This window comes from Trametes versicolor, assembly GCF_000271585.1.
Source record: "Trametes versicolor FP-101664 SS1 unplaced genomic scaffold TRAVEscaffold_14, whole genome shotgun sequence".
NCBI classification, from domain to species: Eukaryota; Fungi; Basidiomycota; class Agaricomycetes; order Polyporales; family Polyporaceae; genus Trametes; species Trametes versicolor.
In genome coordinates this window covers 462138-475153 of record NW_007360334.1, presented here as the reverse complement: position 1 = coordinate 475153, position 13016 = coordinate 462138, and the positions used below count along the sequence as shown (strand labels likewise).

The following is a 13016-nucleotide window of genomic DNA, read 5'->3' as shown; positions in this document are numbered from 1 at the left end:
GGAAGCTCGTCATCGTCGGTGATGGTGCTTGCGGAAAGGTGCGCTCCATTCAACCACAATCGTACCACTTCCCTCACAGCTCACTCACAACTCATTCTGCGCTCCCCAGACCTGTCTTTTGATCGTCTTCTCCAAGGGAACCTTCCCCGAGGTCAGTGGTCCACCTCTTAATTGTCGCGTTGCCCGCGCGCACCTGCAGACGTGGCGATGATCGCGTGCGTTCCCTGGCGCTAACAATCACCACAGGTTTACGTCCCCACCGTCTTCGAGAACTACGTCGCCGATGTAGAGGTCGATGGCAAGCACGTCGAGCTCGCCCTCTGGGATACCGCCGGCCAGGAGGACTACGATCGTCTCCGCCCCCTGTCCTACCCCGACTCCCACGTCATCCTCATCTGCTTCGCCGTGGACTCGCCCGATTCGCTTGACAACGTACAGGAGAAGGTCTGTCTTGCACCTCGATGATGCATGCGTGCTATTCTGACCGCGCCCGCTCCACACGTCAACAGTGGATTTCCGAGGTGATGCACTTTTGCGCCGGGCTTCCGGTTATCCTGGTCGGCTGCAAGAAGGATCTCCGGCGGGACCCCAGGGTCATTGAGGAGCTGAGGAAGACCAACCAGCGGCCGGTCACTCCCGAGGAGGTGCGTCGTTGTTTTGTGCACCTGTGCCATGCCCTTTGCATGCGTCTCGGCGGAGCCCACCCTCTTTGCGTCATGCTGACTTCGACTGGTGAATAGGGCATGGCGGTAGCACAGAAGATTGGTGCCCGTCACTATCTCGAGTGCTCGGCACGGACGGGTGAGGGCGTACGTGAGGTGTTCCAGTACGCGACGCGTGCTGCGCTCCTCATCCGGCCCAAGGGCGCGAAGAAGAGCCACCATTGTGTCGTGCTCTAAGCCTTTGCGATCCCCGGTGTTTCCCTCGGCTGGCCAGGACTCTACGTTACCCGCTTTCCCTTTTCGAGTACCGCACCAGGCCTGCCAGGCATCTCGCTTTCAACATCCACGCACCTGCTCCTTCATGGCGACCAGGATGGGCGCGCGGTGCACGCGCCTGCCCTTACCCGGCCCTCGCTTCGTCCGCTCACCGTTACCGTTCGTAATACCCCCGCGTACGTTCACGACTAGTACTATCTTCGCAATGACTGTGACATATCTCTCATCTCTGTCGTCTCTTGTACATCGATCTACGGCCTGGCTCTCGTTTCCTCTGTCTGCATGCCCTGCTGCGTCTGTCGCGTCGGAGTGGTGTGTGATCGGTGCGCGGCGCGCGTGCGTAGAGTTTCTTTCCATGTCTTTTCGCTCGGTCGGATTGGAGGGAATTAGACTATTTAGTAGATCGCACGCTCGGTGAGCATATGCTCTCTTGCATGGGTGCATGGTGAGGGTGTTCGTTTGCTGCTAGGCGTGCATCCAGTGTTCGAGTGCGTGGTGGTGGGATGCGTGTGAGCCTGCGAGGGACCGGTCCACCTTGGTCCGCTACCACCATGACCTCTGGCCGTCTTCATCCTTGGGCTCCTCGCGCCTTGGCAACGCCCTGTATGCATGATGCTATGACTGATGCAGGTTTGGTCCTTGGTTCAACGTCATTTGTTATGCATTGAGCGGATGAAATTTGGAGACCACGCAAATTCGAAGACTGATGCTCAAACATGGCTCGACCACCAGCAGCCTGTCCAGTCGTCACCACGTCCTATCGACCTTCCACTTCGTTCATCAACACATCTGTAGCATGTTGTTTTCGTCCTTCTTACAGCTTCGTCTGACAAGAGATGATTTCTCAGGCTGCGCATCACTCCGTGGAGTATACACACTGCGCTTCGTCGACGACCCGTATCCATGTCTGTGACTAGCACCTCTTGGCTACACTGCAGAACCGACCTTCCAGCTCTTTGATGCACTCTTCACCGGAACTGGGCTTTGCGGTAATACTCTCGGGGGACCGCGCAACCGACATGTCATATCCATTGTCGCTGGACGCCATCGCACAGTTGTCGAACGAGCGTATGCGAGCCGCAAGCTGGGATGCAGACAGTGCGCGTACAAGTTTACCAAAGTCAGTATGGCGTACCTGGTAGTGTATAGCCTACTCACCAAAGGGTAATGTCCACAGCGATAACACACAACGGTCCGCGCTCTGTCAACCGTGCTGGGATGGACCCTTTGCAGCGCACCTCGGGCTCTTCTACACGCATGTTGTAAGGCAAAAGGACTCCTCATACAGCGGAGGATATGCATACTCGACTTCGTGGGCAGAGGTCAAGTCACAGGCCGACGCCGGATGCCTTTGGTGTCGGCTGCTGTATGCGACTCGGTCTAAGGACGACGATGCTATGCCGAGCGCAAGTCCGGTGAAGATCATCGTGGGTATCAAGCGGCCTTCAAACGGGGTTAGCCCTCCCCACGCTCAAGAACTGGCTGTATGTGCAAATGGCTTGCTGCGATTTGAAGGGTACCTGTATACAAGCACCAGTATGTTCTCACTGCGTAATTTCCTGACCATGCAGCGTTGCTGAAACTGGATCGACAGAAGACCCGGCGGCGGGGTGCGTCATCGCGCGAAGTCACGTACTAGACATCGGATCCCCACATGCTCTAGCTCTCGCGAAAGACTGCGTCGACGAGTGCGCACGGGGACATGCGCGCTGCCGAGCCCTGCTAGCATCTCACGAGAGCGATGCTCTGCTCCCTACCCGTCTCATCGACTGCTCCGATCCCAGCCGTCCGCGTCTCGCCCCGACGGACGGCCGACGCGGCAAGTACTGCGCGCTCAGCTACGTCTGGGGCGAGCCGCAACCACACAGCACTGTCATCTCCAACGTGCACGTCTACACTGCGGGGATCAATCCTGAAAAACTACCGCAGACTATCCGCGACGCGATCTACGTCACGCACGAGCTCGGGATGCAATATCTGTGGGCGGACACGCTGTGCATAATACAGGACTCGGGCCAGGACAAGCGGCGCGAGCTCGCTCGCATGCATCGCATCTACCGCGACGCGCACCTCACCATCATCGCATCCGACGCGCGGAAGGTCAGCGAGGGCTTCCTGCAGGATCGACCGGACACCGCCGTGCGTGACGTTGTCCTTCCCTCTGTTTGCCCCCTGAGCGGGATTTAGCGGTGTCGGCTGCGGCGGACGGGCCGGGCGGGAGTAGAGGCGAGAAGTGGCTGCCACGAGAAGATTAACGGACTCTGGCTGTGGAGTGCGTGTCTATAGGAGAGTGGGCCTGTGGAGGGGGTGTCTATAGGAGAGCGAGAGGGCGCCATAGGGAGCGGAGGACTCATGGGGACCACTTCTCTCAAAGGTCGAAAATCGCGTTTTTACCGTGTAAATCGCATCGTATTCCACTGTAGCATACTCGCACTGTACAAGGTCCAAGTCCCGTGGAGATGCGACAAAAACTACAAGCTACAGGTCGGGAACAACTCCCGGGGGAGCCTCAACTCGAACACCTCCCCGAGGCTCGCAGGACGTTAAGGTCGCGCGAATCCAGGGGCGCTGTGTTGTAGCACATCCAATGCACCGTGCGCACCCCTGCGCCGTGCGCGTCGCCGCGAAGTCGTACGGAAATCATGCAGCGGCCGGGGAGAGCTCGGGGGAGCAAAGGTCACCCGGCATCTCCCCTTGCGCGCCTCGCAGGAGTCCTGGTGCGCCAAAATCGCGCGAGGACGTAGCCCTACGTTGGGCAGTCCCATAGATGGCGTCTCGACACGGCCGCGGCGTCACGTCGGCGCGAAATCGCGCAGGGGAGTGTCGGGCCTGGGGACGGGCTGCCGGTGCAAAGTCCGGCCACCGAGGATGTCGCAGAGGTCGTTTCGTCCTAAGAGCTCCTCTAACGCTGGCAGAGTATCGTACCGTGCTGTATGCGTCTCCTCAACGTGGCTGAGATGCCGCAGAGTGGCGGAGTGGAAAGCGGAGTGCCGGAAATGGCTGTTGCAGCCAAGTCCAGCGTCCAGCGCCTCCCAGATGCCCTGAGTCGCTGCGACCCCGCGCGCGTGTCGCATAGCTTTGTACAGTACCATAGAGACCGCTCCGATGCGGCTGTGGCGTCGCGCTGGCGAACGATCGAGAGTGAAAGATCCGGGGGCCCCAAACTCGGTTGCAGAGGCCGTGGGACGCTATACTCGCGCACGCGGATAGGCGTAGGTCGTGCCGCGCGGGGGAGAGCAGCGAAACGCGTCCGCATCGTCGCACCGTCGCGGAATGGAAAAGGGGAGCAGCGAGCGGCCCAGAGATGGCCGTGGGAGCGAGATCTGGAGCTCCAGAGTGCCGCAGAGGTCGTATAGCCTAGGGACGGCGCACGTACGTACCCAAGTGTCTGACCGTGCCGTACCATCCGTTCCGACGTGGCTGTGTGGTCGCGATGTGGCGGAATCGCGAGGGGAAGTGTTGAGAGCGCGGGGATTGGCTATTGGAGCCGAGTCCGGCGCTGAGCCGTTCGCAGGAGCCGTTGAGAGCCGGATTTGCGCGCACGTGTGGCTGAGAGTCGTGTCGTACAAGGGAGAGCGGCGGCAGGTGGCTGCGTGATCGCGCCGCCGTGAAATCGCGAGGGGGAACGTCGGCGGCCTCCAGGGACTGGCCGCGGAGGCAAAATCCGATGCTCGGGCGCGTTGTAGAGGGCACGCAGCGCCGAAAGCGCGTGTGCAGGGAGTCTTCTCCCGGGCCAACCCATAACTTCCTTCTGGACGAGGCGGCATCGCCGCGCTGTTGCGAAATCGAGAGGGGAAGAGCCTGGGACTGGCCCATGCTGTTGGAGCATTACGGAGCGCTTCGCGGGACACCCGGGACGCCGGAATCGCGCGTATCGTGCGTGGAGAGTCGTATAGTACTCAGCAGACGAGCAAGGCCGTGCTGTAGCGCGTCGTCGTCCCGGTACCGAGAAAGGAAGCAGGGAGAGTCTGAGGATAGGCTGGGGACGCAAGTTCAGAGCTTGAGCATATTAGAGACGTTGCAGGCCGCCCCAAGCGCGTACAAGGCTCGCAGAAAATCTGGGTTAACGTGTGAGAGTGACAAGACGTGGCGGAGTCGCCGCGTCGTCGCGAAATCGAGAGGAACTTGAGAGGCATCGAGAGCCACCCGGCGAGACTTGAAGCTTGAAGTCCCTCCGGGAGCTGCATCAGGGACGATCAGCAAGCTATATTTGCGAGAAAAAAAACGCGCGTCGTACCTTCGAGATACACAAAAGGGTGCGCATACGGGATCCTAAGGCTGTACGCACAATGCGAGGCTGCCACACAGCCGCGCGAGGCGAGGGGCGGACGAACGTCCAGAAAGACGCCCATGCGCCACCACAACTCGACCAACGCCAAGTCCCGCCACCGCGCGACTTACTCCCGCACCGCCACCTTCTCGCCTCTTCTCCCGTCTCGCCTGCGCCTCAGAGTCCTCACGGTCTCGCCCTGTCTCTCGGCTGGTCTTGGCCGGCGGCTCTGCGGGTTCTCGAGATCCGACTCGACCATTTGCGGGATAGCCTGATGGCTGCGCGACGTCAAGAGCCCGTCGAGAGCTCGCTGCTCGTCGTCCAAGAGAGCCGCGTCAGCGGCTGTTCTCGCACTCCGGCCGTGCTGTCTCGATGCGCCGTCCAGTGTGCTGGCTGCACAGGTGAGTAGAAAGTCTATACTTGGTAAACGGAACACTGCCAGCGCGTGCACACCTTCAGACGACACCGCACGACGTGTGTGTGATGGCGATGGGCCACGCCGCAGCTGCACAGGTACGTCAGAAAAGGTAGGGGCGTGCGCGCGGCGAGTGCTTACCCTCATTCCAACATCCGCACGATAGCAGGACGCCCATGCCCCATCGGCCACCTCGGCCTCCGCGCGCGTGCAGGTATCTCGCGTCGCCCTTCACTTCCCGAATGCCCGATTTTTCAGCGTCTCGATTGGCTGAACTGGTCTTGCTCGCTGGTGCTGTCAGGCTTCTGGGGGGCTCGTTAGACGATGGAAACACTGGGCCGCTTCTTTAACACGTACCTGGTGTTCTACGGCCGCTGTCTCACCGCTCTCTGCTACTCTGCTGGCCTAGGACATGGTGGGCAAGTCTGCGGCGGTCTCCAGTGATGTTCTTCATGCTGGCAACCAATGCTGCACGGTGCGCCCTCTTCCGCCGTCGTCCTGCGCTTCCGAATATGTGTGGTTGCACTTCTCTGCTCTAGGGAACTCTCTTCAGAATGCTCTCTCGCCTTACCTCGCCAAACTGGAACTCACGTGTCGCAAACGACTCTGGCTGCTCGTTGCCGTCTTCTCTACACCCTGCAGCCCTCCGTAGCCCGTGACGGTGTGCTCTAGCGGATCGTCTCACGACGAATGCCGCTGCCGCACACACGCCGTCCAAGCACGCCCCGGGCCGTGCCTACTTCGCCACGCAGCTGGTGCCCCTGTAGCTTCTCTCGTCGTCGTCTCGTCGTCGCCTAGGGCTTGCTAGTGCTGGGAGGCTCGACAACTTGAACTCGTCTCACATGGATGCAAACCGAGTACTTACCTGGGAATGCACAAACCACGTGTCCCTTGCGTCCACCCGCAACACAGACTTGCGGAGTGATCGGAGTACAGCGGCCACAGATGGCAGCATCGAGGCGGGCGGCAGATTCAGAGGATGGCGCGGTGTGGAAAGGATGACGGCTCAGCATCGTCCGGCCGTGGAACGACAGCGGACGGCGAGCGGGAGTGAGACAATGGTGGTGGAAAGGTAGGCGGCGAGGTGGGTAGCGAGGTGGAGACACGGCGGAGCAAATGTCAATTTTGCCACGTAGGCTGCAGTGCCATATCCCAAATCTATCAGCGGTTGTGTAAGGGGTGACGTTATTGTTGAGGTTCACTTCTTCCATTCCCGATCTTCCAGTTTCAGTGTTCCGCGCCACGTAATAACGAACGATGTCCGCCACCTCTTGCTCGCTCTCCGCCTGAGTCACAGGTGCGTGGACAGGGTCGGCTGTGGAATATGGCTCGGCCAAGCAGATCCCCTCGTCCTAGCCCTTTCCCCCAGCCAATCCTGTCTAGAGCTTTTGGAATATATTTGTTGCTCCCCGAAGATCCTCGTGCTCACGAACAATTCAATAGCGCCACAGTGGACCCCGTCCCTACAATAGAATGTCCACACAGGCTGCCAGACTGTGGCTGGAACGTCCTGCAGGTGGAATAGCATCTGTGCATGCTGTAGATATGCGGAAAGTGCGCCGTCCAGTATCGCACGGAACGAAGATCAAGTCGGGGACAGATTTTTGGGCAATGTGCCCGATTTGGCATGCGGTGTGGTTCGAAGCACGCGCGGTGCAGCTCTGCGGTGAACAACGATGACACAGGATCTCTGCCCACCAGGCTTGTCGCCATCCTTTCTATCATTGTGTACAATGATATCCAGTGCTCGTATAAAACGCCGTGCAACATTCTGAGACACTCCGCACTGCTCAGCGCGATTCTGAGTCAGGCACGACACTGATATGCTCGACTCTGACGCCGCTGGTGCCAAACCGACTTGAACCGTCTCGCTGCCGGACACTCCGCTCGACGGCCGCTCGATTTCACCAGTTTCCTCGTTCAGCTCGATTACCATGCCAAATCGGTAATCGAGACGTCCATCAACTCATCCTCGCACCCAATCGACTGCTTCGCTGCTAGCGCTGCCGCAGGCCCTGGCTCGCTTCTCGACGCCCGCCGCATGGTTACCCTATCGTTCTGGCACGAGTTATTTGGATGCCCTTCTACCGACCCTATGAGGCGACCCGTTGCCATGCCGCTGAGCTGCGCCCGTAAGTCTCGTGCGTCTTCTGTACCATTACCACAGCGTTACTCGACCCAGGGCACTCGACCCAGGGTCGTCAGTACAGGCTTCAAGGCTCAATACGAGCACTTCACTTTTGTGTGCGCAAAAAAACCAGTGCGGCGTGCACACACACAGACGAGATCTCGATGTCAGGAATGGGACTGTCAATCTGGGCTGTTCAGCGACATGGCCCCCTCGTTGCTTCAGGAACAGCCGTCCCTGTCAGAAACGGCGCATGTCAATGATCCATCTCGCGAAGGGCCGGAAGCCGCGTATGCGAGACGGCGTGTCCGCACGGTTCCTGGTTCCTTCTTTGCGGGACCTCAATCGTGAGCGTTGCAATCACGCAGCGAAATTACCAGGTACGTACTGCGGTTATGTGCGAGCTAAGCCTGCTAATCCTCCAGATTGCGGGTCTGTGGTACCAACGCGCTGCCGTTCCTCGCGCTTTGATAGATCCAGCCTCCAGGATACCATCCACAAACTTGAAGCACCCCGCCGGTCATGTCGAGTGCACATCCTCGGTTGGCGTTGCGCTCGCGTCCCCCTGGGCCGTCGCAGGCAAATAACAACACTGAATATTCGCCATTATCTTCCGCCGTGCAGACGGCGGCGTCGCATGCGCCGTGAACGCAGAGCCGCGGGAGGTCCACAACGCGTAATTGTGGATCCTGGCGATTGGGAGAGGCGACTCACGGATGATGTTCTTTCAGGGTTCCCTCAGGGCTGCGAAGAACCTGTTCACGCCATGCCAACACCTGTGCAGATTCGCGATGCCAAAGAGGCGCGGTCCTGGGTGGGGAATGGAGATGGGAGCACTCTGCCATGGACAAGCGCTCGGCACATGGAGATATGTAGTTTTCGGTGCCGATGTGTAATGTTCGAATGGTCTGTACACTACATCATGTCACTAGTCGTATCCCCAAAACTTGAAGGGGGCCTACCTAGCGGCACAAGAACTCGACCGTCCTGCTAGGATGGCTGCAGTACGGGCATCCTCACGAGTGCGTCCCCTTCTGCCGCTGCTATAAGATCGGCATGAACGATCCACCGCGGGTTCGCTCTCCGCTCGCCTGCACGGTGAACCCTGAACATTCGCACCTGAGCCTGCCGCTAGCCACTCCGGGTCTCCAGCCACCGCCTCTCGATCTCACGTAAACGCACAGACTTCGGCACGCTCGCATCCATGCAATTAGAAGCTGATCTCGTAGGATTTCTGGGGCCCAAGCCCAGGGGAGGACACGGCGGGCAAACGGGCAGGGACACCATATATTGACGGGCGTACATGCTACATACCATGGCATACTGCGATACATGGTGTGGCTGCTCGAATGCGCCGGGGGCGTGTGCACAGAGGCCTATCCGGCCGGGGATATTGCGGACGCACAAAAACGTTCGGGAGGGTGAAACGAATCTCCCGCAAGCTGCGCGGCACACCCGAGCGCGCACATCTTGGCTCGTGCATTTCGGTCCGTGCGCGGGACGACCTCGTGCATGCGAAAGTGCGGAGGACGGGTCCGGCCGTGTCTCAGATCAGTTATGCTCCCGTCGTCGTGCGACGGCGTCGGGACGTCGCGGGGACGTAGACGAGCCATCCTGCTCGCCGCTTCGAGCGGACGGGGATGTCTGGGCGGTTGTGCCGCGGGCAAACGAGTGCCCTGGATTGTCTTGGTATCCTGGCGTGCGCCGAGGCGGTCAGCACGCGCGGAGACACGACGGGGGCGCACCTGCCAGTACATCCCAAAGGGCGGCCCACTTCCCTGGGGTCGGAGCCGATCGGCGAGCGCGATGGGTTTCCGGCGTGAGACGTATTTTACGAGGGAAGCGCACGCCGCCGTGGCGACGCGGACGCGCGTGTGGCGGATTGGAGCACCCATGCTATCGGTGAGGGCCGCGGCTCGCGTCCGCGTCTGCGCCGCAAGCGACGCGAAGGGAGGCGAGCGGGCGAAGGCGCGGAGGGGCTGGGCAGGCGGAGCCAGCGGAGCGGGGTCTGTGCGTGTGAGATGGGGCCAGTTGGGGTCCAAATAAGCGACGCGGGCGCGGTATATAGACTGGGGGCGCACCGCTTGCTTGGCCCCATCCCCTCATCCTCTTTCTCCTTCTCTGCTTGTCTCTCGCCCGTTCGCTCCTGCCCGCCGCCTACTCCGCGCTGTCCGGGTCGTCGTCGGTGAGCAGGTCAAGGGCGCGATGTGGCGCCGTCTTCGGTGAGCTCGTATGACTGTGCCGTGCACACGGACATGGCTAACGCTCTCCGACAGGGCCGAGGCAATCAGTACTCGCAGGGACACGGGGTACAGTGTGAGGTATGTACCGCTGTGCTCCCCGTCGCGTAAATGCGTCCGCCAACGCGTCCGCACGCGCAGCGCAGAGACGCCTACGCAGGCGTGTACGAGCGCAGATGCGGTGAGCGTCTGTCGTGTTCGGGTGGAGAAAGCGAGGCTGACGTACCCGACTCCTTACAGGTCCGCGCAGACGATGCCGTGTCGTGTCGAATGGGCGAGCAAGGTCTGTGACGGGGATCGCACACTGGTAACGACCTCTGACACGTACGATGTAGTGAGAACTCGCAGGGACACGGTGTGGCACGCGAGGTACGCACCGTTTTTGCGCTACCTGCATAGGCGCTATCTCTGACGCCGCCACTTGTGCAGAGATCTGCGCGCCGGGTGGAGACGTCTGTGGACATGTGTCGAGTGCAAACACGGTAAGTTCCGATGAGTGTCGCGTAGAGAGGGGCCTGCTGACGTACTTTCGGGCCCAAGCTGACGTCGTGCGGTCGAATCGAGGTCGGTTGGTCTTGGAAGGGCGGTGACGAGCGGCGGGAGCGAAGGGGACGTCGGCGGGGGCGTACTGTAGCCGTACGTAGCTTCTAGGCACGGAAGGAGGCGATGATCACGTTGTGCGCCGTCTAGTGGGGTCGCGCGTGCGCATGCCTGTCTGCCGTGGCAGATGTCTGGTGATCAGTGAGTTAGTAAATCGATTTGCGTCGATGCTCTCGCTGATCCACCTGCATCTAGGTCTCCTGCGTGCCATTCGAAGGACTAGCGGCGATGCGAAGCGACTGAGGTTCGGACGGGAGTGTGCCGGGTGCACAGACGGCGACAGGTGAGGTAAGTCCTTAGCATTGCCATTGTAAACTGGTCGACTCACCCATTCACAGGCTTCGCAAGCGATTTCTGGACCAGTTGTGGAGGGAGAGCTGGATGGAAGCTGGCGTCGAGGTAGAGGGGCGATTAAGCGCCCAGGCGACGTCGGACTATACGCGCGAAGCCGCGGCTTGTAGCCGTTGTAGTCGGTCTTGTAGTCTCTATAGGGTGTTGTATGAATGTTATACAAAATGTTCGAACAAAAATGGCGTGGATGAGCAGGTGTACGAAGATGTGACCCGGGAATGCAGCCGTGCTTACCCAAACTTGTGCCCTAGCGGTCCGAGACGGCTAGAGCGCGAGTACAGCGCCTGTGCGGACATGTACGATCGTCTCGTGTGTGTGTTTGCGCGTGGGGTGGGCGCGTGGGGTGGTCGTGAGTGTCGCGCGGGGACTCTGCAGAGGGACAGTGAGCACGCATAGGTCGCTCTCCGAGTCGACAGCGTGTCTACCATCCGAGATGCGGGCTGCATGCCTGACGTATGTGCTCGATCCGTCGTCGGGTGTCGCAGCTGTCCACCCGGTCATGCGCATCGCGGGTCCTCGGCGGCGGCAGGCCCCCGAGGAGCGTTCCCGTACGGCCCCGCTCATCGCCTCTACGTCTTCGGGGACCCCACGAAGGCGCACGCTCGCTGGCGATCCGCGGACGGTTCGCGGCACGTCGGTAAGCACGTTCGTAGACGCGTCTTTGCGTCTCGCGCGATCCGTATGCGTGTGCGTGGCCGAAAACGTCGTTGCTGCGCTCGCACAGAGGTCAGTTCCGAATGCGGTGATGGAGGTACACAAGAGAATGGGCGGGTATCCGAGCGGGCACTCGAAACACATACCAGAGGTCTACGGCATCGATGCGGCCGGCGCGGGAGTGATGCTGAGCGAAGTCTCGGATGGAGTTAAATGGACGGGCGAGGCAGGGCGAGGCCGCTGTTTCGGGTGTCCATGCGTGTCTCGATATGGCGATGTCACTCTGAGGCGACGCGGGATGCACCAGGTAAGCTCTCGGACACACATTTGGGACGAGCCTGACTTACTCGGCAGGATGTATGCGCGGGATACCCGCGAAAATGGGCGGCAGAGACCCGGGCTGCTCTCAATGATAGTGGAGGGGGCGCATGCAGAACACGCAGACGCTGGCGGAATGAGCGCGGGAGGCCAGGACTTGCCGTTTTCCACGACTGCGGAGAGCTGGAAACGCCCGCAACGCCGTCTAATGCATCTAATGAGCCGGCTAGAGAGAGTAGCAAGGCCTGAGAGCGCGAGAGTGCGATGTTTGCATTTCGTTGGTGGCCTGCACCGAGCGGCGGTCGAAGAGAGCCCGACTTGCACGCAGAAAGCAGCGCGGAGCCCGAGATCGCTGGCCCAGTACCAGACCCAAGAGTAAGCGAGCGAGAGGAGAAGCGAGGGCGAGAGAGCGAGGAAAGAGAGAGAGCCCCTCCGACCTGCGCGGACCGCGACGCGTGACGTCACCTGCCATCCGTGGCTGTCACCCACTGCCGTACGTTCGACCGACTCGCTCGCGCTGACGCGCTCGCTCCTCGCACTCGCCCACACCGACCACTCGCAGCAGCTCTAGTGCGATGTTTTCTTCCTATCTCACCGCTTCCCCGTCGTCTGTCTCGTCGTCCTCATCCTCTCCTTCGTCGCCAACAACCACTCCCGCCGCGTCCACGCCCTCCTCGTCGTCCTTACTGTCCTCCGCCTGCCGTCCTCACGCCCCTCATGTCCGAAATTCGCAGGAAGCTCGTCATCGTCGGTGATGGTGCTTGCGGAAAGGTGCGCTCCATTCAACCACAATCGTACCACTTCCCTCACAGCTCACTCACAACTCATTCTGCGCTCCCCAGACCTGTCTTTTGATCGTCTTCTCCAAGGGAACCTTCCCCGAGGTCAGTGGTCCACCTCTTAATTGTCGCGTTGCCCGCGCGCACCTGCAGACGTGGCGATGATCGCGTGCGTTCCCTGGCGCTAACAATCACCACAGGTTTACGTCCCCACCGTCTTCGAGAACTACGTCGCCGATGTAGAGGTCGATGGCAAGCACGTCGAGCTCGCCCTCTGGGATACCGCCGGCCAGGAGGACTACGATCGTCTCCGCCCCCTGTCC

General features: G+C 60.5%; 5 protein-coding genes across 5 annotated transcripts; 3 read left to right on the top strand and 2 right to left on the bottom strand.

The window, feature by feature from the left end:
• Positions 1 to 5: 5 nt before the first annotated feature.
• On the top strand, positions 6 to 899 carry TRAVEDRAFT_53697 (small GTPase-binding protein; the record flags this gene model as incomplete). Its single annotated transcript, XM_008046625.1, has 5 exons — positions 6 to 38; positions 110 to 151; positions 247 to 444; positions 510 to 644; positions 741 to 899. Coding segments are annotated over 5 exons (567 nt in total), but the record flags the coding sequence as incomplete, so codon positions are not given.
• Positions 900 to 1957: 1058 nt separating this feature from the next.
• Positions 1958 to 3125, top strand: TRAVEDRAFT_53696 (HET-domain-containing protein; the record flags this gene model as incomplete). Its single annotated transcript, XM_008046624.1, has 3 exons — positions 1958 to 2058; positions 2116 to 2474; positions 2533 to 3125. The coding sequence occupies 3 exons, from the start codon at positions 1958 to 1960 to the stop codon at positions 3123 to 3125; spliced, it is 1053 nt and encodes a 350-aa protein (XP_008044815.1).
• A 210-nt stretch (positions 3126 to 3335) lies between these two features.
• TRAVEDRAFT_61281 (uncharacterized protein) lies at positions 3336 to 4200 on the bottom strand. The gene has a single exon (XM_008046623.1). It carries the CDS (start codon positions 4192 to 4194, stop codon positions 3841 to 3843), a length of 354 nt encoding a protein of 117 aa, XP_008044814.1. The 5' UTR covers positions 4195 to 4200; the 3' UTR covers positions 3336 to 3840.
• A 25-nt stretch (positions 4201 to 4225) lies between these two features.
• TRAVEDRAFT_61280 (uncharacterized protein) lies at positions 4226 to 5186 on the bottom strand (the record flags this gene model as incomplete). The annotated part of the gene is made up of 2 exons (XM_008046622.1): positions 5176 to 5186; positions 4226 to 5119 (listed from the first exon to the last, which is right to left on the bottom strand). A coding segment is annotated over exon 2 (480 nt), but the record flags the coding sequence as incomplete, so codon positions are not given.
• A 7445-nt stretch (positions 5187 to 12631) lies between these two features.
• TRAVEDRAFT_135617 (uncharacterized protein) lies at positions 12632 to 13013 on the top strand (the record flags this gene model as incomplete). The annotated part of the gene is made up of 3 exons (XM_008046621.1): positions 12632 to 12685; positions 12757 to 12798; positions 12894 to 13013. Coding segments are annotated over 3 exons (216 nt in total), but the record flags the coding sequence as incomplete, so codon positions are not given.
• Positions 13014 to 13016: the final 3 nt, after the last annotated feature.